Consider the following 22,886-nt stretch of genomic DNA (forward strand, 5'->3'; position numbering starts at 1 on the left):
CTTCACAACATCCAGAGCCTTCAGGAACTCAGGGCAAACCTCATCCACCCCAATTCTCAAATAGTTAAAATCTTATTTGTGAAGGAATTTATGAAATCGTTACTAGTTAAGGTTAAAGGAATGGTCGGCTCAACGGAGCTCTAACTTTCTGTCAGCCTGTCTACAGTGCTGAAGAGAAACCTAGGGTTGTTCTTACTTTCGTCAATCAGAGAGCTTTTCTATAGTGTGAGAGTTGTACCAGGGAGTCAAGAACTGACTTAGAAACTGACGGAGGACAATAAACAGCACATTTTACACAAGTTGCTTTTTTAAACTATTTTTTGGAAGCTGAAAAAAAATGTTTTATCAGGATCAAAGTTGTCAAAGTTAAGTTAAATAAGGGATATCAAATTCCAGTATGCAGTCTTGTTTATCTAAATACAATGTGAAAATGGCTTGAACTGATGAGGTGTGATCTCAATATTCACAGAAAGTGCTAATGTAAGATGAGAAAACTGGCATGTGTTATGTGTTACTCTAAATATACTGCTTTAATCACAACAAGTGGATTTATATTAAAAACAAAGAAATAAAACTTAACTATGACAAGTTCACAAAATGAGATGGAGCTCCTTTCTTACCGATGCAGTACAGTGAAAAACCCTTGAGTCACCGTTTGTTTCTATTCCATCCATCAGTTTTTTATCCGATTCAGGGCCTCTCACCCTACGACAGCTGGTGAGAGGCAGGGTACACTGTGGACAGGTCACCAACATGCAGACATGTTCCATGCAGCCTCCTTCTGCACCCTGCATATTCATCTAAGGTGAGTGCAAACAAGGAAGACAGTCCTGCTGCACTCCACCATCCAGATCATTACTGTGTCTTCCAGGTTTGAGGTGCTAGGGCCAGCAGCCACAGGTCCCGGGGAAACTCCGCGGTACCACCACAACGGCAGGTGACAGCTCTCATTACTGGTGACTCAAAAATTAGAAATGCCAAAACAAGCTCAGCATGACAAAGATTCTTGGGCAAGATACGGAATCCAGAGTTACTCCTGATACATTCATCGTAGTATGAATGTGTGAATGTTAGACAGACAGAAAGATGTCTTTAAATGATGAATAAGACATGCTGTGTAAAGTGTTTTGAGTGCTCACGTAACGTAGAGAAGCATTATATAAGAAACACTCCCATTTACTGTCACCGCACACCTGTGTAGAACAACCTGAATCCACCTCCAGTGCTCCTGACCTTCCTTTCCACCTGCTCTCCTGTAGATATAGCTGCCTCCACACTCTCACAGCCTCCTAACACACCCTCCCTCCCTCTTCGTTTGTCTTCAGGCAGCAGCAGAGTTGGCCGACCCTATGTGGAAAGCGCATTTTTGTAATAATGATTCGGCCAAGGTTTTTTGGAGGATCCCCTTCCCGATGTAACCTTTCCCGTTTCTGCAGGCCTGGGACCAGCGTGTGGCTCCCCGTGGCTGAGTCATTTCTTACTGTGGATTTATATCGTTATGTGTGTATGAAGGACATGCTGTAGATATTGTGCATGCTGCTGTTGCTGATGCTTCAAACGTGTAGTAAACAACAGAGCGACGGATGTGACGTATGAGAAAGGGGTGGGGCTGGCCTCACATGTGATTAGTGGGTGTGTGTTGTCTTTTCCTCTCATTCAGTGCGACGTTTTATTAAAGTTGTAAGATGGCGACGGTGCATCTGAGGATCGGGGATCTAGTGTGGTGAGTAACCTTTACACAAGGTTGAGTGCTCCGGTTCCTGTCTGCGGACCATAGAGCAGAGCTGCATTAGGACGCGTGGCAGTGATGTTTCTCCGTGGCGTAAACCAGGTGTAATCCTTGGCAAGTGTTTCCCGTGCTGGGTTAGTGGATAGCCGACCCAAACAAATCGCTAACCGAGCTGACTCAGCCTGCAGCCGACGTTAGCTGCTGGCTAGCAAACAAGCTACAGTAACGGTTTAAACCCAAACTAGGCAGGTGTTTTTCCCCACGCAAACTTGTCTTTGAAGATCATTTTATTCGCCGTCGTGTGTATGTGCAGACCTACGTTAAACGGACTCAGTGCCTCGGCTCGTGGAAATGTTGTGGTCTGTGACGATCTTTGCTAGCAGCAGAGCCTGAGCGGATGTCTGCGCTCGGCTTCCGTGTTACTGCGGGCGGGCGCATTTGCAAGTTTTTCGTAAAGGCTAGATTTCCACACATTTACGCATTTGTTTGTGGAGACCGTTACACCGGCACCACGGGAAGGGTGACAGACGATGCAGTTAGCAATCTGAGTGAAACCGGGGCGAACAAGTGCTGAGGAGACGAGGGCAGTGTGCGGAGGCTCGGGGACAAATCCCACCGAGCGCCGCGAGCTGGTCACGGGTACACGGGCACTGATCAATACAAGCCATCTCCGCAGTCTTCGAATCCTGCTGTTAGCAGTCAGACTGCGAGCTCAATGCTTGTCTTATGGTGCTTTTAGTACCGAATCAACACCGCTGGGGTTTGAGGCGGGCAGCTGATGCTACACAGACCTGGGAATGATCCGCGCTTGGCCCAGTTTTTCTTTATCTGACAGTTCATGTAGAGTCAGACTTTGGATGTCACTGATAATGTTAGCTGATGTATCGTTGCCAAAGCCACCAGCTCACTGTGGAACTGCTGAGCAGAGATATAAAGAACAGTGAGCCTGAGTGCTTCTCTGTGAAGATCACGGGCTCGGTGCTAACTCTGTGGTCTTATTTCAGGGGGAAGCTCGGTCGTTACCCACCATGGCCAGGAAAGGTAAGGAGCCACAGCTTGTCCACGCGTTTGTTAGATTAAGAAAATGATGCTAACGTTACACTGAACACTCTCGTTTCAGATAGTAAGCCCTCCCAAGGACCTGAAAAAGCCCAGGGGCAAGAAATGCCACTTTGTGAAGTTCTTTGGAACAGAGGACCAGTAAGTATGGATCATCAGCTTCCTGTTCTGGCTAACCATGCTGTGCCTTCTCCAGCTGATATGGGAGAGTTGTGTGTCTGCAGTGCCTGGATCAAAGTAGAACAGCTGAAGCCGTACCATGCCCACAAAGAAGAGATGATCAAGATAAATAAAGGAAAGCGCTTCCAGCAAGCTGTTGATGCAGTGGAGGACTTCTTAAAGAAAGCAAAGGGGAAAGAACAGGTGAGCCAGGACCTCTGACACCTAACACCGAGAAGATGCAGAAAAGTCACAGTCTACTTAGATGTAACCCCCAATCACGTGACGACTGGAGTTTTCTGTTGGAGGTTTTAAGTTCATAGCAAGCAGCACCACAGTAATTTGCCTAATTATAACTGAGCTTTTTGCTCAGTGTCTTTATTCACATAGACTGTCTACAAACAGTTGTGGTGTGTTTGTTTTTCTTTGTTTTTTTCCTTTCTTAATCAAAAACGTTAAAAGGCAGTCGTGTGCTGGGATTGGTCAGAGAAGTGACAGTGAGTCTGTGGCCACGTCCCCCCAGGACCCACACCTGTGGTGCTGCATGCTCTGAGCTCTTTGTAAAACTCAGTTTGTATGTGGAAATCTTCACATGCTGATGATGACGATGGGGCCTAGTAACCACACTAAAACAACACGAGCTGCACCGGCAGGTGTGCTGTTTACAAGCATAAACCTGTAGCTACAGAGTGCAATGGTCACACAGTGAAAGTGGAGGTGGTCCCGCCTCTTTACCCAGGTTTATGGAGATGAATCAGTCTGTTAGAAACGGTGCTCCTCTGGATATCCAGTCTGCCTGCCATTCTCACCCTCGCCTACAGTGTTGCACATCACACGTGACATCACGTCGACTGGCTCAAGCAGTTCTTTGGGATTCCCGCTAGCTTTTTCCAAGAGAAGGTTTTAGCAGTGATACAGGAAAGATGCTAGAAACATATTTTCTTTTACTCGACCTGAGCTCACCGTCTCAACAGCTCCGACTCTTTGCTCGTCGCGGTGTGTAACAGACTTTTTGTTTAAAACTGCTGGCTGCGTGCGCTTAATGTTGGGAACGTTTCTAATCAAAGTGTTGGAGTTACTCCTAGATTAGTTTGCTCACTGACCTCGTCACCAACACAATTTAAAATGTGTCCAGTGCAGCCAATCACAGAGACCGTCTTCCTGTCGGGTTCGTTCAGTCTGTTGGTGTCAGCAGCTGTGATACTGCTCGCACAGCAGAGCACACACTCCCTCTGCCTGTGGAAGCAGAGCCTGCTCGTCCTCTTCGCATACAGCCTTTGTGTTGGTCTGCCGGTTCAGCCTGTTGATGATGTGGATGCCCAGGTTCTTGGACTTCTCCACCACATCAACATCCCACGGGTGGTGTATCCTTCCTCTTCCTTTTGAAGTCAGTCAGCATCTCTTTTGTCTTATCCACATTCAGAAGAAGGAGATTCCTCCCATAGTCCAGCACTAGTACATCCAACCACTGCAGCTTTGTCACAGCGTGTCTGTAGGTGGCATGACCCAGAGCTGTACTGAGAGTCTGAGGTGTACACGATGAACAGCTGTCAGTAATCCACAGGTCGTAGGACTGTTCAGGACCGACATTTGCTGAAGCTTCTCCCCTGAGAAATCAAAGGTGATCATCAGCATGTAGATGGGAGTGCACTCTGTGCGTTATGTATGATTACATCATTTCCTCCGACATTTGTTTTAGTGTCTTTGTGAGCAAAGACTAGTCTCTACATCACCTTCATCACATGAGATGTGAGGGTAGCTGGATGACGTTTGGACGCGTGTGGCTTGTAAATGCCCGTGACACTGTACAGCAGGTCTACGGCTCTTTTGTCTACAGCTGAAATGTTGTTGTCAGGTTGCTAATGTTTCATTTGGTGACATGTGATTAATGTTGCTGTTAATAACCATAAAGCATTAGACTGCCATGTTAGCAGGGGTGCTTCTGTGGCGTGTGTGTAATGTCACATGCTCCCACTGCATGGCTGCTGAGTGTAGACGTATGTTATGGGCATGTTAAGTCAAGCAGGCGTTCTCCAGTGTAAATGGAACAGAGGTTGGTTTCCTCATAGATTCAAATCTAAACAGTGTTTGAAACTCAAAACTGAAGGGCTGCAGAACATAATGCTGTTCTCATGATTTCCTTTTTCAGTATAACAAATAGCGACATGGAACACGTATGGAGAAAAATTAGCCTCAGTGGTTACAGCACGAGCCACATGCAGTGAGTTGTGTGTAACTTTTGAGCACGTGCTTCGCTCCACACACCTACGAAGCAATCTGACCACATGTAAAACTATATGCTGATCATTTATGCACAGTTTAGGAAGTTCAGCTTCACAAATGGGATGCTTTTGTCTTTCTGTGCATCCAGCTGTGTACTGCATGCAACGTTCCTCTCCATCACTTACAAAACCTTAAATACGTGCACCAGTCGCCTGATGCGCACAGGTCACATGCCTGCGTGAGCTTCATGCTTCCAGCTTCACACAGATCCACAAATGTAAGCTGTGTTCTTGTCCCAGTTCCAAGCTTCTTCTGAAGCTTGCGTTTAGTTACCTATTTGGATCGATTCGCCACAGATCGCCGTGACTCGACTCGACTGGTTTTCTGTTACAATCCAGTACTACTAACTACTAACGGCGAAATTGATATGTGACACGAATGCCACAAAAAAGGTGGATGTTGTTGTTGTTGTTGTGTTTGTTACCAGTTACAGACACCACATTCAGTCTATTGTGTATTTTGAATATAGATAAAGATATTTGATTCAAATCTTACCGTTATCTAATAACAGCAGGCTAACACTAATATTAGCTTAATGACTAACCCTGAACGTGTTAGCATGTAGCAGCAGCTTATTTAAACCATATGCTAACCTTCACAGGGTACTGTGTGGTGTCTGTAACCATAAATCTGTCCTTTGGTCATTCTGTTCGTTTAGAAGAAGCCCAGATGTCCCAGTTTTACACTGGGACTTGAATGCAGCTTACATTTGTGAATGTGTGTGTCTCCCCACGCTGGCATGTGATCTGTGCATAACAGGCAGTTGGTGCACTCGAGAGAAATGTTGCATGTAGCAGACATTTGTACGCACAGAAAGAGTTTTGAATGAGGAAACTGTCCGAACCTGAACTGAGTGCGTGATCAGTGTGTACACGTTTATATGGTAGATGCTGTTTGGAGCTGTGACAGTCTCAGCTTCCACACAACACATGGATCCACGTGGTGTGGTGCAGAGGGGGGTTCATGGTGGATGAGGTTAGGGCTGCAGCTGTGGATTGTTTTAGTAATCGAGTAATCTGTCCACGATTCCATCGATAAATCAAGTAATCCGATAAGAAATACTTTTGTCTTATTAATGAGCAAAAATAAAGAAAAGAAAAATTGTCTTAAAAGCAGAAATACTCGAGACACTTGATGTCCTGGGTGAGGTCGATTTGTTGTGTTCATGTTTGAGTTTATTGTGTGTGTGTTCAAGTCTGTAAGCCTCTAACGTGGTGGCTGCAGTGAAGAAAAGCAAGCGTATGCTTGGACACACAGTTTGTGCTGAACACAGATCTTATAACGGTGCATGTGTTAATTAATGTTAATAATAGTTCAGTGGCTCAGAGTTTTACTGGCCCATGCACATTTTTATTGGCTTGTGAAAAATATGAATAAAAGTTAATGTACACAGCATTTTATATTATTTCACTTTGAGTCTGAAAAATGTTTTCTTGGCTGTGTAACACAAACCGCCGTGGACGGAGCAGCTGCAGAGTTTGTTGATCAGGTGCTTGGATGAAGGACTCCCGCTAGCTCTTTCCAGCTGTTTTGGAAAACACGTTTTCTTTTGGCTCCGCCTCTTTGCATTGAAGCAGATTCCGGCTCCACGTTGAACTGTCCCAGTGTCACCATCACTGCTGCTGTTGCGTCTGCGTGGGCTCGTTGTTGGCAGACTCTATTCGTTCGCTGCTACCAACTATGTTTCTATTGCACGTCTGTTTGTCGTGGCAAATGTGCACTAACGGTTCCATGGTGACAGTGATGAGAGCCGCATGTTAAACGAAGCATCGAGTCGAATTTTTCATTATCGATTTACAGAATCACTCGATGAGCGGTTGCAGCCTTGTTTGTAACTATTTTGAGGCAGATTTCTCTCCATGAACTTAAAGCACGTCTCATCACTTTTCTCATGAAATATGAATAAACACTTCAGTTTGGCAGCTCAGTGACACTGTGTGTGTTTTTGAAAGAACTCAGATGGCAAAGGAGACTCAAAAGGAAAGAAGACGCCCAACAAGCCCCTAAAAATTCTGGATGAGGATGATGAGGACCTCAGTGCCCTAAAGGACCCCTCTGAGAAGGTGAGTTCAGACGCTAACAGGTCAACACCACTGAGAAGTGGAGAAAACTCTGTTTTATTGTAAATGTTAAAAACAGTTCCCTTCCAGTCAGTGCTCGTCTTTTTTCTCCAGCACAAAGTATCAGAATGAAACCTGCTTGGACTGTTTGCTGGAATATTATTATAAAAATACACCTGAGTTACATTTTGTAACAACAGAAACAAACAGTGTGGAGGACTAGAGAGTAAAAGTGAACCACATCCAGCTTCCATTGCTTTTCACAATTCATCTGTTGTTTCCTGTTAAGAATGTGTGACGGTTCAAACAAACAAACTAAAAATAATCCAGTTGAGTCTCCTGCACATGATAGAGACACAGCGCCCCCTGCAGCAGACACTGACCTCTGCAGATTTCCCACTGATTTAAAGGTGAATATGTGTCTTTTTTCCTCCTTAAGGACTTAGCTGACTCTGACCCCGAGCCGTCCACTGTTGAGAGGCTGGGGGCTGGACCGGGCTCAGGATTCAAATGGGAAAGCAGCGTAGGTGAACGCCCCCCTCCCACCAAGCCTTGTCTTGACTTCTACCTGACCTTAATCTTTGGCTTTAATTCACCAGCAACTGCAGACCTTTCCCTTCTGACCTGTTTGCCGCTCTCTGTAGACTGCTCACATTGTTTGGTGCTGTGATCTTGAAATGGTCAGCAACCCTGCATGCAGGGCTCAGTGCCACATGGAGTTTTGGTTAGGGCTGGGATTCGGTTTCTAGGACTGATTCGATTAATTTATGACTTAGAAATATTATATTTCTGATCATTAATCAGCACTGACATCACAGCAGATGCCTTTGTGTCAAAGTAACTGAGGATAAAACAGAGAAACATGAAGCAGATCTTTTTTTACAGCAGATAACCTTAAAAATATTCTGCAGTAGAACAAAAACTGAAGAAAACCATGAATCAGCATCTGAACATGACCTGATGCTGCTGAAGTGAAGCAGAGCAAAGTTACAGAGGTTTGATTACAGACACAGCTGAGAGTTTTGGCAGAATTTGTAAAAGTTTACATTTCTTCAGTATTGAACAGCAGAGATGAGGCTTTCTTGTCCAAAGTCATTTTTGAAGAAAAGGAAAAGCCGCGGCCGACAGCGCTGTACACAGCGGTAGACTGGTGCGTCATAAGAAAGCAAATGATGCAGAAAACAGAGATTTGAGATGGGAAACTGTTCTTGAAGTACACAGAGAGACAGAGCTGTGCAGGAAGGGAGATTTTATTGTGGTGGAAGCTAAACAGCCAAAGTCAGAGTGAATTCATGACGATGTTTATCAAACATGAAGTTTGATCTTCTTTTGCTGCTGGTTCAGTGAATTTTGGTCAGAGTGATGAAACCTGCAGCATCAGAATCTGTGAGGCTTTCAACAGCCGACATGTCTGCATACGTGCTGTCGGGTGATCGATCCACGCTCTGTGTTTACATCTTTGAGCAGAATCCGTGTTCCTGCACTCATTTACTGTTTTAGCTGTTTGGTGGTGGTGAAATAGTTTTCTGAGCTTAAACCTGAGATTCTGGCAAAATACATTTTATATTTAAAAATTGATTTAGGATTTAATGAATCGATGTCGCTTTATTCAAGCTAAAATCGATTTGGATCAGGAAAATCGATGTTTTAGTTTAGTTGGCTGCCTGCTTCCTAACCCTGACAGAAGGATTAGGAGGCAGGCAGCCTCTGTGACGTAATGAGGACCGAGCTGCTTCTCGGGGACGGTCATGTGACCGCGCTGAATGAAATGCCCTTTAACAGGTTTGTATGTGTACGTATGGAAACAGCTCACCCACCAAACAAATGCAGACAGTAACAGTTTTTAATTCGTCAGTAAACATTTGGGTGGGTGAAGGTGTCCAAACGTTAGCCTGCTGCTGCACGTTATAGCTAATTATTGTCCCAGGAAGCAGTTCAAGCCCTCATGTTAGTGCAGTGAGCCAGCTGCTCCTCAGGCTCTGATGGCTGGTTCATCCCGTTTCCTTGTTTTAGTTTTCGGTCTATGCAAAACATCCATTTCCTCTTTGGTCTTTGTCCGTCGTGTTAGGCAGAAATAACTGCATGTTTCTTCAGTGATGTAAAGCTAGTTCAATCAGTTTCTGGCTAAAATGAACCAGTCTTACTGTAACTGGGCCTTTGCAAATGTCACTGGTTTGTACTTGCATAGAGAATGACAGTGGACTTGTGGGTTTCTTATCAGAAATGATAAGTATCAGAGTTCAATCAGCACTGTCTAACACACATTTTCATGTTAACGTTGTGCCCTGTTTTGTAACTACAGTATGCTAACGTTCACAGGCAGGAGAGATGCATCGTCCTCTCGTAATTAACCAAAGCTATGAGTGCCAGCTAGCTTTACGCTACATGCAGCATGCAGCACTTGTTTCAGATCTTATATTTCTTTCATTTCAGATTGTGTGTGTGTGTGTTTTCTTTTTACTCCTTTAACAAGCCGTACCAAGGGCCACCTTAAAAGCAGGGCCACCTTAAAAAGCAGGGCCACGTGTATGTTTGCATCACAGATCCGCTGACAGCTGCCTCCATAATAACAATTACAGCACTGTGCAAAAGTCTCGAGCCACCCTTTATTTCTTTATCTTTTACTACAGAGGAGCCAGACTAAAAGGCTGATGAGGTTTTGTTGTCACCCTGTCGGGTAGAGCTGGGCGATAAAACGATAACGATATGTATTGCGAAATAACTTTTTCTCGATAGAAAAATTAAACTATTGCGATAGACCTCATCTCTCTTGTCTTCTTAAAAAAAAAAAAAAAAAAAAAAGAACAGCCAATCCAAATTAAGTAGCGCAGAGCCGAACCAATCACAGCCGCAGCGTCACGTCACATGACTTGTTACGTACAGCACAAGCGCCAAGGCGCACATGTGTATTTGTTTTTGCAGCCGGGCCGCCCAGGTAATGAAGGAAATGAGTTTGCCGACTAGAGAAAAATCAACCGAGAGCGTGAGCGAAGGTTACCGAAGAGAAAACAGATGATGGTTCCAATGCAGGAGAGATTGTCAAACGGAAGGGCCACAGAAGTTCCGTAGTGTGAAGGTATTTCGGCTATTTCAAGTCTGACAAAAAACAGAGTAGCGCGCACTGTAAATTGTGCCGAAAGCAAGTCTGGATATACAATAAAGCGGTGCATGCTCAATCTCTGACTGAAAGCGCTAATTCGTCATTCGGCTTTTGTCAGACTAAAGTCACTGTTAAAACTGTTTGAAAAGCTAAGCTATACAACAAGGAGAGATTGATGCTACGTCCACACGTACCCGGGTATTTTTGAAAACGTAGATTTTTCTATGCGTTTGCACCTTTCGTCCACACGTAAACGGCGTTTTCAGTCACTGAAAACGGAGATTTCTAAAAACGCCTGCCAGGGTGGATATTTTCGAAAACTCCGTTTTTGCATTTACGTGTGGACAAGAAAAACGGAGAAAACGCAGCGTCAAAGGTGTGCGCCTTTTTTGACGTCACACTGTGCGCCACATTATTGTTTCGGTGAAATGAATTTCTACAATACTGTTACCGTTAATTGTACTCTCTGCAGTGTTTAAATGCTTACATATACACACATAGTTACTGTCCCTCCACACATACGACTCGGTTCTGCTTCTATGCCCCATCTTTGTTTACTATTTCCTACCGAGGCTTCTAGACTTCTGATTGGCCAACATTTCTACACGGTTAGGAATATATCGCCACCTGCTGCTTTGGCATGTTCCTAGCAGCGTTTTCCTTCATTTCTGTGTTTACGTGTGGACGGGATTATTTTTTAAAACGAAAACGGAAAATCTCCGTTTTCAAAAATACCCGTGTACGTGTGGACGTAGCCTGAGAATTTCCTTTTAGTTCTCAGTTTATTTGATATTGACAAAAGTTAGTCAATTTTGTCTGTTCTTCTGTAAAACGACCTAAGATTTATTTTTAGAATTAAAATTTTGTTTCTAAGTGGAATTGACAATTTAGTGGTCTGTTTTGTTTGTTCTATTTTGAAACTTAAACGCTTTAGCGGCTGCCTTTTGTGTAGTTTACAATATTTGCCTTTATCTGAAACTGAAGTCTCATGTTCCTTAAGTACATCTACCCTGTTGAACTTATTATGGGAAATAAATATTTTAATTAAAACAAGCTGCTGATTATTTCACATTTTACTTGTGAGCAACGGCACATTTAAATCTTACAAATATAGTTATTTGGCTTATATCGTGATATATATCGTTATCGCCTGAAATGAAAAAAACATATCGTGATATGAAAAAATCTTATATCGCCCAGCTCTACTGTCGGGTGTGCAACGGGCACTCCCAGGTTTGTGAATGTGATAACTCTGAAACGAAGCAATGTAGGATTTTGAAATTCATACCACAGTAACATCTACTGAGATGCTGAGGGCTACCATTGGCTGCTGCCACTGTTTTAATTTTATTTTCTTTCTTTTTTCTTTTTGTAAGTAGTCCATAGTAACAGTTGTCCAGCTTTCTGGAAGTCTTTCAAACTGGTTCTTTGGACATTGGCTGCTTTTTCACTCGACAGGCCACTTGGCACTGAGCAAAGGATCAGTCAAGTATAAATAATGAATTTGTATCTTCTGAAAAGAATTTCTGCTCTAACTAAATGATTCCCAAAGAGCTGTTGACTGAAAACTTGGAGCGTGTGTTGGAATGGTGTGAGCAGTGTGTACCTGGCTACAACATCTTACTATTTATCACTGATTGAAGGAAATAAGAACAACCCCAGGTTTCTCTTCAGCACTGTAGCCAGGCTGACAAACAGTCAGAGCTCTACTGAGCCAACAATCCCTTTAACGTTAACCAGTAATGACTTCATGAACTTCTTCACAAATAAAATTTTAATCATTAGAGAAAAAATTACCAATAATCATCCCACAGATGTAATATTATCTACAGCTACTTTTAGTACCATCGATGTTAAGTTAGACTCTTTTTCTCCAATTGATCTTTCTGAGTTAACTTCAATAATTACTTCCTCCAAACCATCAACGTGTCTTTTAGACCCCATTCCTACAAAACTGCTCAAAGAAGTCCTGCCATTAATTAATGCTTCAATCTTAAATATGATCAACCTATCTCTAATAATCGGCTATGTACCACAGGCCTTCAAGCTGGCTGTAGTTAAACCTTTACTTAAAAAGCATCTCTAGACCCAAAAGTAGAATGGGAGGCAGAGCCTTCAGTTTTCAGGCCCCTCTTCTGTGGAACCAGCTTCCAGTTTGGATTCAGGAGACAGACACTATCTCTACTTTCAAGATTAGGCTTCAAACTTTCCTTTTTGCTAAAGCATATAGTTAGGGCTGGACCAGGTGACCCTGAATCCTCCCTTACTTATGCTGCAATTGGCATAGACTGCTGGGGGATTCCCATGATGCACTGGGTGTTTCTTCTTCAGTCACCTTTCTCACTTCCTGTGTTTCCACACACCTCTCTGCATTTCATCGTTAGTTATTACTGATCTCTGTCTCTCTTCCACAGCATGTCTTTATCCCGTCTTCCTTCTCTCACTCCAACCAATCACAGCAGATGGCCCCGCCCCTCCCTGAGCCTGGTTCTGCCGGAGGTTTCTTCCTGTTAAAAGGGAGTTTTTCCTTCCCACTGTCGCCCAAGTGCTTGCTCATAGGGGGTCATATGATTGTTGGGGTTCTCTCTGTCGACCTTACAGTATAACGCACCATGAGGCGATTGTTGTTGTCATTTAGTGCTGTATAAATAAAATTGAATTGAACCAAATATTCTCTTTCAAGCTCATTAGAGTAGCACAAACTTCCATACTGTACTTCCATGTCTGTTTACAGCTGTTACACCTACGTCTCATTTTCCTAGCAAAATAAAATGAAGGAAATGAGGAGTGGCTCAAGACTTGTTGCTGCTTCCCTAATTAAGCCCGAAATTCATAAAATCCTGAAACTGGTGCTCTGCCAGAGAGCATCTCTAAAATGTGTGTGTGTGTGTGTGTGTGTGTGTGTGTGTGTGTGTGAGAGAGAGAGAGAGAGAGAGAAAGGGCGAGCGTGAGAGGCTGCAGGTGAGATCATTACAGGCAGTGGGTGGAGGCCAGCGTGGCTGTGGGAAGATGGCATGATGCAAACACCACCGTGCCTGCTGTGGGTCTGCCTTAATGTGCTGTGTGTTGATGTTTACCTCAAATGATTTCTTTTAAAACATTGTAGAGTAACAGACTGCCAACATTAGCTTTTAATCAGATTGCTGCAGGAGCTTTAGAACATGATTGAGTGGCTCTAACACTGTAACCTGTCAGATCACTGCACGTCTGTATGAACACTCATCCACTGCACTCTGATTGTGTTGTAGCCTGTGAAGGATGATCCACATTTTCACCACTTTCTGCTCAGCCAGTCTGAAAAGGTAAGCAGAAACATGTGGTCAGAGGTTTCCATATGCTCAGCATAGGCATGAATGTCAGGGTCATTTAAGTTTCTAATGGTTTTTTACAACAACAGACAAATTGGTGCGCAAGTTTCTATTTATTTAGAATGTTCTGTAATTCCCACACACATACCTGCACCAGTACTTGGTTAGATGCTCTGGGAGCCATCAGCACTCAGGAGTTCAGTTAAATTGGTTGGTTTGGTTTCTTGGCATGGACCAGTGTTTAATACGTCTGAGGTTGGGCCTTTGGGAAGGACATTAGGCTGCCTTATGCATTTCAAAACCAGTTTGGGATCAGTGTCATGGAGTGTCATTCCTCCTTTTTTATTCCATTCATTCTGTGCAGTGTGCCAGTATCGATGCTGCCTCCACCGTGTTTGGCACAGTGTGCTTCATTTTGAAGGCCTTAGCTCTTTGTCTCATCTGGCCATTAAAGTCATTTGGCTTGTCCATGTGTGCAAGCATGATCTTAGCTTGAAGCTGTCAGTTTTGGTTCAGGGGCTTCTGTCCATGGTGATGTAAGACTGGCTCCACTGTTGTAGGCATTAAGATGAAGTTAGTGGGGCATGATCTCAGCTGGAGAAGAGTTGTTTTTAAGATCTCCAACACTTCACATCTGATGAAATTCAATATTTGGTGTAAGACTTGTTACAGTGACATTCAGTCTGTTTCACTGACACAACATTGTTTCTTATTGCAACAACCACCAGTTAGTCTGCAGCACGAACTCAGTCACTTCTACATTAACGTGTTTTCAAGAACATGTCTATGTCTAAGTTGGTCCTCTGCTAATTAAATTAATTACACGAATGATGTAAAAATGCTGAAGTGTGTTTATAAAGCATAATAACAGCTGGTGACACTGTTAGAGTTCTGTACCATGATATCGTATGATGTTCCCAGTTCTATAAGGAATGTGATGCAGATCACCTCCTCAGTGTCATTTTTAGACACATCTGTCCACTTTGCTGCTTTATCACTAACTGATTATCGATTGGTTTGATATGGAAAAAACAAACAAACAAAAAACCCAACTCATTTTAAATATAAGTTGCATCGTTTTTACTTTGTCACCTCTGTGCCCACAGCCAGCTTCGTCAATGGAGCCCATTAGCAAACGCCTGAAGATCATTGAAGAGGTAAAAACAATAATGTAGGCTGCTTTGATTTGCTTGAAATGATTGTGTTCATTGGCAGGAGCAGAGACTTGTATGCATGCACAGTGCATACCAGGCAAAGGGAGATGGGATTTTTTTATTTGTTTGGTTCCTGTGAGCATGATTTCTACAAATTTGCCTCTGATTGTGCAGGTCACAGGGTCAACATCTATCCAAGCAGCAGACAGCACAGCGATCAACGGCAGCATCACACCCACAGATAAACGGTATGGCACATCCTCATCGCAGGGTTACACAACACTGTTGCTAAATTGATCAGAGGGCTCACAGGACTCGTTTTCTTGTTTTGGTCTGTATGTTCTCGGCTTCTGCTCTTCAGAATAGGCTTCCTGGGTCTGGGGCTGATGGGTAGCGGCATTGTTTCCAACCTGCTGAAAATGGGTCATATCGTCACAGTGTGGAACCGCACTGCAGAAAAGGTAGACACACTCATCATCACCCATTGGCTGCTGTCTCTAAGACAACCACATTTAAGTATTTAAGTGCCCAACATGGATATAGTTGGTTTGTTTAAAAGGTGTGTATGTGCGTGGGTGTGGGTGTGGCTTACTGCTGATTCCTCCCTGCTATGTTTCAGTGTGACCTGTTCATCCAGGAGGGGGCACGGTTAGGCCGCACTCCTGCAGAAGTGGCCTCCATGTGTGACATCACCTTCTCCTGTGTGTCTGACCCTAAGGCTGCCAGAGACGTGAGTGCACTGCACTGCAGTACATGGCATGTTCAACACCAGTCTGCAAATAACAAGCTGATGACAGAATAAACATGAAGAAAAATCAAATGGATCAGTGATTTCATGCATTGTGTTTATGTGCACAGAGATTTCCACTCGGAGTGGGTGGGTGGGGATTGTCAGGAGTGAGTGGGCGGGGCCATAAATGAACAGAAAGGTGCTCTGATTTTTGCAAGTTGAGTCACTGGTGACGAGCTGGCGCCAGCTTGTGTTTCACTGTAAGGAACATGGGTGTGAACATGGCTCTTTGATGGATGTGACAAAGTTGTTCATTTAACAGTTTGTTGATATTTATTTAACTCCAAATCACACCAACAGTTATCCTGTGAGGTAAAGACACTAATATAGAGACAATCCAACAATCACATGGTTCTATATTCACGTTCTGTCTTTTATAAAGTTGGTGTTGGGACCCAGTGGAGTTCTACAAGGAATCAGACCGGGCAAATGCTACGTAGAGATGTCTACAGTCGATCCAGAGACCATCACTGAGCTCTCACAGGTAAACACCAGCATCCAGTAAATAAAAATGATTTTAAAACTCTGATGTCTCATGCTCCCTTCATCTCGGTTAGAAATACCTACAGTAGGAACAGCTGAGTGTATCAGTAGTATCAATAAATTCTTATTCAGTATTTGAATGTCAGGTGATCACGTCACGGGGCGGCCGCTTCCTGGAAGCTCCGGTGGCAGGAAGCCAGCAGCTGTCCAACGACGGGATGCTGGTCATCCTGGCAGCTGGCGACAGGACGGTCTACGAGGACTGCAGCAGCTGCTTCCAGGCCATGGGCAAGACCTCGTTCTTTCTGGGTACGGAAAGATCAGCGTTCAGTACACTCAGCAAGGCCCATTCAGACGGATGACGTGTTGGGCACATGCAGCAAAAGGAACTTGAGAGTTATTTGTGTGCTTTTGCCCATCAGTCTGCACTAGCCCATATAGACAAGATGAAAACATGAAAACTGCTCTTTTATTATTAATCTGGGGCTGTCTTCCACAGCGCATCTCTCTCCCCTCACCCCAACCCGTCGCCCCTCCCTCAGCCTGCTTCTGTGGGAGGTCTCTTCCTTTCCACTGTTGCCAAAGTGCTTGCTCATAGGGCGTCATACGATGGTTGGGATCTCCTGTTTTATTGTCAGGCTTTTACTTTAGCACCTTGAGACAACAGTTGTTGTGATTTGGTGCTATGTAAATAAAAATTGTAGTGAATCATTGTAGCGTGCGGTGTAGCCAGTGCAGACTGATGGCACAGAGGATTTGGGCCAGATTACGTGTGTGTGTGTGTGTGTGTGTGTGTGTAAAAATATAACTTAAAACAATGTTGACACTTGTATGTGTATGTTTTTTAAGGTGAGGCAGGGAATGCTGCAAGGATGATGCTAATCCTCAACATGGTTCAAGGCAGCTTCATGGCCACTATTGCAGAGGGGCTAACATTGGCACAGGCCACGGGCCAATCACAGCAGACCTTCCTGGACATCCTGTGCCAGGGTCAGATGGCTAGCACCTTTGTGGACCAGAAATGCCAGAGTAAGTCAACACAGAGTGCTCACTTTGACTTGTTTCCATAGGGCAGTGGTTTCACCTAACAGTCAAAGATCTATGGTTGAACTGGGGAACGTGCCAAATCGAGCCTGTGGCTTATTTTTCTTCTTTTTTTTTAGTCTTAACTGGGACAAAAACAAGTTCCATGACTATCATGAGGTCCTACTCTAACCAAGCTTATAATGACCTCCTTCCTGCCCCTTGCAGATATTTTACAGGGCAATTTTAAACCAGACTACTATTTGAAACACATTCAGAAGGACCTAAGGCTAGCCATCTCCATGGGCGACATGGCCAACCATCCAACCCCGATGGCAGCAGCTGCCAACGAGGTACAGCTCTCATATTTTTCTCCTCTAAATTTCTGTAATTCTTTATTCTAAAACTTTTCTTTATGGAAATGAAGTGTTTCCTGCTCATGCTGCTTGTCCTTTAGCATATATGCCTCGGGGCAGTAGAACAGTGTTGTCTCTGTTGTCCAGCCGTTGTTTTCTGTTTTGCAGGTGTACAAGCGGGCCAAGGCACTGGACCAGTCGGACAATGACATTTCAGCAGTTTACAGAGCCTACATTCACTAGAGCGAGGTGTGGCCTGGCCTGTGGACCCTCCTTTTCTCCCTTGTCATTAAAGGTTTTTTGTTTTTAATTTGAAACTTCTGTTATTTTATTTTTCACCCCAGTGCCAGCCGCGTTACCTGCCCACAATTCCGGACTGTAATTCCGTGTTTTAGAGGCAACATTAAGCATTGCACTGACTGTACTGTGGGAATTTTATGCTGTAAGAGTGCTTGGAACGAGGCTGAACTACTGCATTGCTGCAGTTTGCCGTCAGAGGGGCACTTTGCCTGGTTCCTGACATCGTTGTTATAAAACAGTATGAGTAATGCTGGGCGCTACTGTGAAGCTAAACAAATTGCCATGTGGATTCAGAGCCCTAAAATATTTTAGTTTTTTCCCTTTTTGTTTAATTATCTGTGTGATCTCTGCTCCAGAAATCCATGAGAGTAAGCAACAGAACATGCCACTGCATTGCCTTAATATTGTAACCCCTCGGGTCCTTCGATAATACACGTATTTATTTATGCCTCTTTTAAGGTCTTCTTTGTGCAGTTGGCTTCTTCCCGTGTGTAACCACATCATTTAGGCTTTTCCATTAGTGTGATTTTGTTTGAAACAAGTGGAGGACAAAGCTGCAGATGTGCCGAGGCCTTAAAATGCAGATGTTTCTCCTCATGGTTTGAGATTTCCACTTTTGAAACGCTTCGACCTTTCTCTTGGAAGACTTTGTGTTTTTCCTCTTTAAATGTCTTTAACTTCTTCTTTAACTGAAGTTCAAAACTGGGCCTCCAGAGTCACTCCATGACTCCAGGACAGCGGCTCAGTGTTGAATCATTATTAGACGCTAGCGTTAGAACCAAGGCCAGAGTGACACTTAAACTGTAGGCCCTCGACTTTAGTCAAAGCAGACTAACACACAGGTCGTTTCAGACACAATTTGTTACATGACCGTGTTCACCCAGTCTGAGTCTCAATGCTTGATATTGATTCGGTCGGCTGGCCTCAATAAAAATACGAGCAAACAAAGTGGGCGGAGGTTTGACTACAGAGTAAAGGTCATCACAGGCTGGCACTGCTCTCAGTAGACACAACACTGATCAGTGAGGTTTGTGACCCAGCTTGTGACAGATGATCATTAAAATGAAATCCCAAAGAGATGTTGGAGGTCTCAGTTATAGTAGTTTATCTACAATATGTTACTGGGTGTTTCATGTTCAGATCTTGCTGTGTGTGTTGTGTGTGTTGGCCCTGAGAGGCTCCTGCCACCCAGATAAAGACCATTAGTGAGATGTTGAGGGAACAACACGGCCCAACACTGCTGTATGAATTCAGTCTCAGGCCCCATGGGCCAGGCTTTGACTTCCCAACATGATATGAAGCCAACACCCTGGTGTCTGCACAGGGCTTAGTGATTTTAGTCTTTACTGGTACCCATGACGACCTCTGCTGTGTAGCATCAAACGTACCTGCGATCGATAAGACAGTGTATACAAGTACAGATGTGGCACAGTGGTGAGGGTTTCTTCTTCTCTGCTTCAAACTCAAAGATGTGATATATCTTCTCAGACTGGCAGGACATGGGCACCGGTCAACCAAGGGGATTATTCTGATACTTCTGGTGTCGGTGGTGTCGTGTTTGAAGCCGTTAGTCCAAGTTTATTCTGTTCCATATGGTCAGGAAGTGCTGAGGCAGGCCTACAGACATGTGAGGGGTCATCTTTATTTTCAGATTGAAATTGAAACCAAATGGCTTTTGAAAACGTGCGTCTGCACCACCAGGTTGGTCTACTGTATCTAATCCAGTACGACATGAAGAAGCCAAAACGGGCCGATCACCCACCGGTGACTCTTCATGGTTTTATCATCTGAAGCTCTACACGTTTGTTGAAACGTAGTTACCAAGCGATCTGTGAGAAGCATTTTGTTAGCCAAGGTTAAGTTTTTAATTTTGGTTTGTCAGACACGCTCTAGACTTCAAAGAGCTGTTTTTAGAAGATGTAAATAGCACATTAGGATAAGTAGGGTTCCTTTTCTATCTGCGGTAATCAGGATTAATGAAGAAGCTACTTTTGGTTTTGACTCTACAGAGCGAATGTCTAACATCTGTGTCTTAATACTGTAGATTGCTCAGTTCAAATGTAAATGGTTTATAAATATATGGCTTATATAATCTGGCTTATTGTGATGAAATAATGACTGGGATCCCATTGATGCAAGGTGGGAGGAACTTTGGGGCTATTTATGATTTTGTGTACATGTGGAAATATCAAGACTTTTGTGCTGTTTAATAAATCCTAAACTCCTAATTGCTGACGTGTACGTGCGCACTGACTGTTTGTCTTCTGCTAGTAATAGCACACTGTTCATTTGAATATGCTGCTCAGGTGTACAATGCTTTGAGCAGTCTGAGGCCAGAGCTACTGTTTACGACCAGTGTGACATCGCTGGATGGCAGGGTAACACACCGTGTCACACAGACCCTCTCAGACTGGTTTGATGAACCTGGCACTAAGTTCACTGTACTCACATGGCATCCAATCATCAGACCTCAGCCCAAAGGAGCACCTTAAAACTAGGTTTGTATTGGGAGGTTCTGGGGTTTCAGTTGGGATGCCCTAAAGACATCTGTTAGCTGAAACAGTTGGACACTCAGTGTTCCTGGAATGACTGCAGAACCTGAAGTAGTTGGAGTCTTAATCCCTAAGAATAGCTGTGTCAATCAAAAGTAGTCAGATTTTACTGAGAATGACTATTACAAAGTAGTTGGGCTCTTAGTTCCTGAAGAATGACTACTGGTATCTGAAGCCGTTGGGGTCTTGGTTTGGAGGAACGACTGCTGCTAAGTGAGTGCGAGTGCTCTGAGTAAAAGTATTGCAAATATCCTGATGTGTTATGGAAAGTGTGAAAGAGTGATTTTGAGTGTTCTGGCTGAAGTCATTGCAAATGTCAGGGTGCAAAAGTGAGACGCAGAATAAGAAAGGGAACTGCAAGTGAAGCTTGAGCAACAGACTGACACGGGGACAGGAAGTGAGTGAGAGCACCGCTGATGTGGGAGAAGAAAACATGGAGGAACAATGAAGGCTGTCAGTGTGGGGACACGTGGAGGTTGGGTTAAGGATTGTCCTGAAAACTCGTGCCAACTGTCTCAGGGTGGAGGGTGAGAAAGAGAAGAGTCCTCAGCATCGCAATAAAAAGGTAAAAGACACATGCACGCACAGAGACACAGACCTGCACACACTCATAAACAAGGCCATATCTCATCAAAATTCATCATAACGATTGAAGAACTTAGCATCTGGTAGTTTGTGTCTGTTGAGTTCATGCAGTACACACAGAGACCTGTCGCAATTAATTAGTAGACGCTGGTGTTGCTGGTCAGTGATCAAACAGAATTAGAAATCTTAACATGTTAAGATTTCTAATCGTTAAACAATACAATATGAAGGTAATGGTCTTTTATATGGATTTCAAAAAAATATTGAAAACATGCATTTGTGTTGTCATCACACTGTCCTGTCAGCTTGCTGGGTTAAGATTTGACAGTAGCTGACTGTCAGAGAGAGAGTGTAACATGAGTGAACAAAATGAGAGACGCCAACAGACTGCTGAGCTTCCTGTTTTTGACAAACTGGTAAAGCTTGCACAATAACACACACAGTCAATGCAGCAGTGTTAGCAGCTGAAGTAAGCAGGCCTGCATGACTGAAACTAATGTGATATACAATACCTTACCGAGAGCAGTCAATGGTGAGCCTCTGAGTAACAGTGGGCTTCGGAGAAATTCACCTATCTGGCGCACGTGATCATATCAGATGGTAAGTCTGGTGATACACCTAGTTTAGGATTAGCCGACCCAGACGGTGGACGAAAAGGGTGGACACATGGGGAATGACAGAGACCTTGCTTTACCTGAAACCAGTAGCAGCTGCTGGAAATAAGTTCTAACCTAGCATGAGCTTGTGGGCCATCCAGACATAACTCTTATCTGCCACATTCTGTGCCAGATAAGAGTTCAGCAGAATATGGAACCAGATCATAAAAACCACAGAAACCAGGGCAAAGCTACCCAGAGGAGAAGCCCTCATATGGCCCGAGAACAAAATACCTAACTTTTTCTCTTTTACTCAAATTCACACACGGGTGTCAACAGGAGGGATGGTACAACAGTTACACAAGAAAAGGGATTCCAGATTTATAACTTTTCTATGATCTGTGTAACTAACAGTCCATGTTTAGGTGTTCAGACTCTACAGTTATGCCTGGATAAGCCTTTTGATCATCTAGTTCACTGTTGGTAAAAAAAAACAAAATATATATATATAATTTTATTTTTATTTTGCTAGGTTATTGTTGACATGTTCTCAAAATGGGTACAAGTTTTCCCTTCTAGTAAAACAGATGCAGGTGCAGTAGCTAAAAGATTACTGCAAGACATTATCTCAGGGCGGGGAATTCCAGACCTGGAGACTGGGTGCTGATGAGAGATCTCCAAAGAAGCAGCTGGAAGTAGGGACCATTAGCTAACATCCCAGACAGCAGCTAAGGTCAAAGGTCTTGGCACCTGTTGCAAGAGCATTCCACAAACACAGCAGTAACCTCAAAGGGTTAAAAGATTTCCACATTGATGCCGAGGAAGACAACGAGGGGATACGATGTGCCCTGCCCTTCAATCAATGCAGTCGTTGGAACGAAAGAGTGAGGGGTGAAGCAGCGCCCTCCTCCAACAGGAGCGTGCCAAGCTGCAACGCGGTGGTGTGCAGAGCCAGACTCAAACAACACCTAATTAAACAGCCCAGTGAGTTTTTCAGTGGCTGTTGGTGTGACTTTTCTAATCATTTTACAAATGGTAAACATCACAAACAGCAAAGGTGCGCATGAACTGCTGAATCTGAAACTCTTCTCCAGTCCCGATCTTATCAAAAGTAACTATAGTAATCACAGTATGCAAATCCTGTTTAGCAGCTAGCCTGCTTCATATGGTGACACCAGTTCCTAACACCTCAGAGCATCAAATCCTCATAAATATAAAAACTACAGCTGTTCCTCTGTCATCTAAAACTATAATTCATCTAAAAATATAATTTTGTGGTCATTTCACTTCACCAGGCCTCAAACAGGCTTTGAGCCACCAGAGGATGAACTTGTCCTTTCAGAGCTAAA

General features: G+C 43.8%; 1 protein-coding gene across 4 annotated transcripts; it reads left to right on the top strand.

Annotated features, from left to right (window-relative positions):
- The first annotated feature begins 1,566 nt into the window (after positions 1-1,566).
- Positions 1,567-20,032, top strand: glyr1 (glyoxylate reductase 1 homolog (Arabidopsis)). 4 transcript variants are annotated; one of them, XM_003457941.5, is made up of 16 exons: positions 1,567-1,723; positions 2,734-2,770; positions 2,850-2,929; positions 3,013-3,151; positions 7,183-7,293; positions 7,730-7,813; positions 13,639-13,692; positions 14,805-14,855; positions 15,027-15,100; positions 15,214-15,313; positions 15,472-15,582; positions 16,025-16,126; positions 16,272-16,434; positions 16,975-17,154; positions 17,377-17,501; positions 17,673-20,032. In XM_003457941.5, the coding sequence occupies exons 1-16, from the start codon at positions 1,686-1,688 to the stop codon at positions 17,745-17,747; spliced, it is 1,524 nt and encodes a 507-aa protein (XP_003457989.1). In that variant the 5' UTR covers positions 1,567-1,685; the 3' UTR covers positions 17,748-20,032. The 4 variants fall into 4 exon arrangements, with proteins under 4 accessions (XP_003457989.1, XP_005462921.1, XP_005462922.1 ...); XM_005462864.4 differs by lacking the exon at positions 13,639-13,692 and having other exon boundaries at positions 17,673-17,798; XM_005462865.4 differs by lacking the exon at positions 7,730-7,813 and having other exon boundaries at positions 17,673-17,798.
- Positions 20,033-22,886: the final 2,854 nt, after the last annotated feature.

This window comes from Oreochromis niloticus, linkage group LG4, assembly GCF_001858045.2.
Source record: "Oreochromis niloticus isolate F11D_XX linkage group LG4, O_niloticus_UMD_NMBU, whole genome shotgun sequence".
NCBI lineage: Eukaryota > Metazoa > Chordata > Actinopteri > Cichliformes > Cichlidae > Oreochromis > Oreochromis niloticus.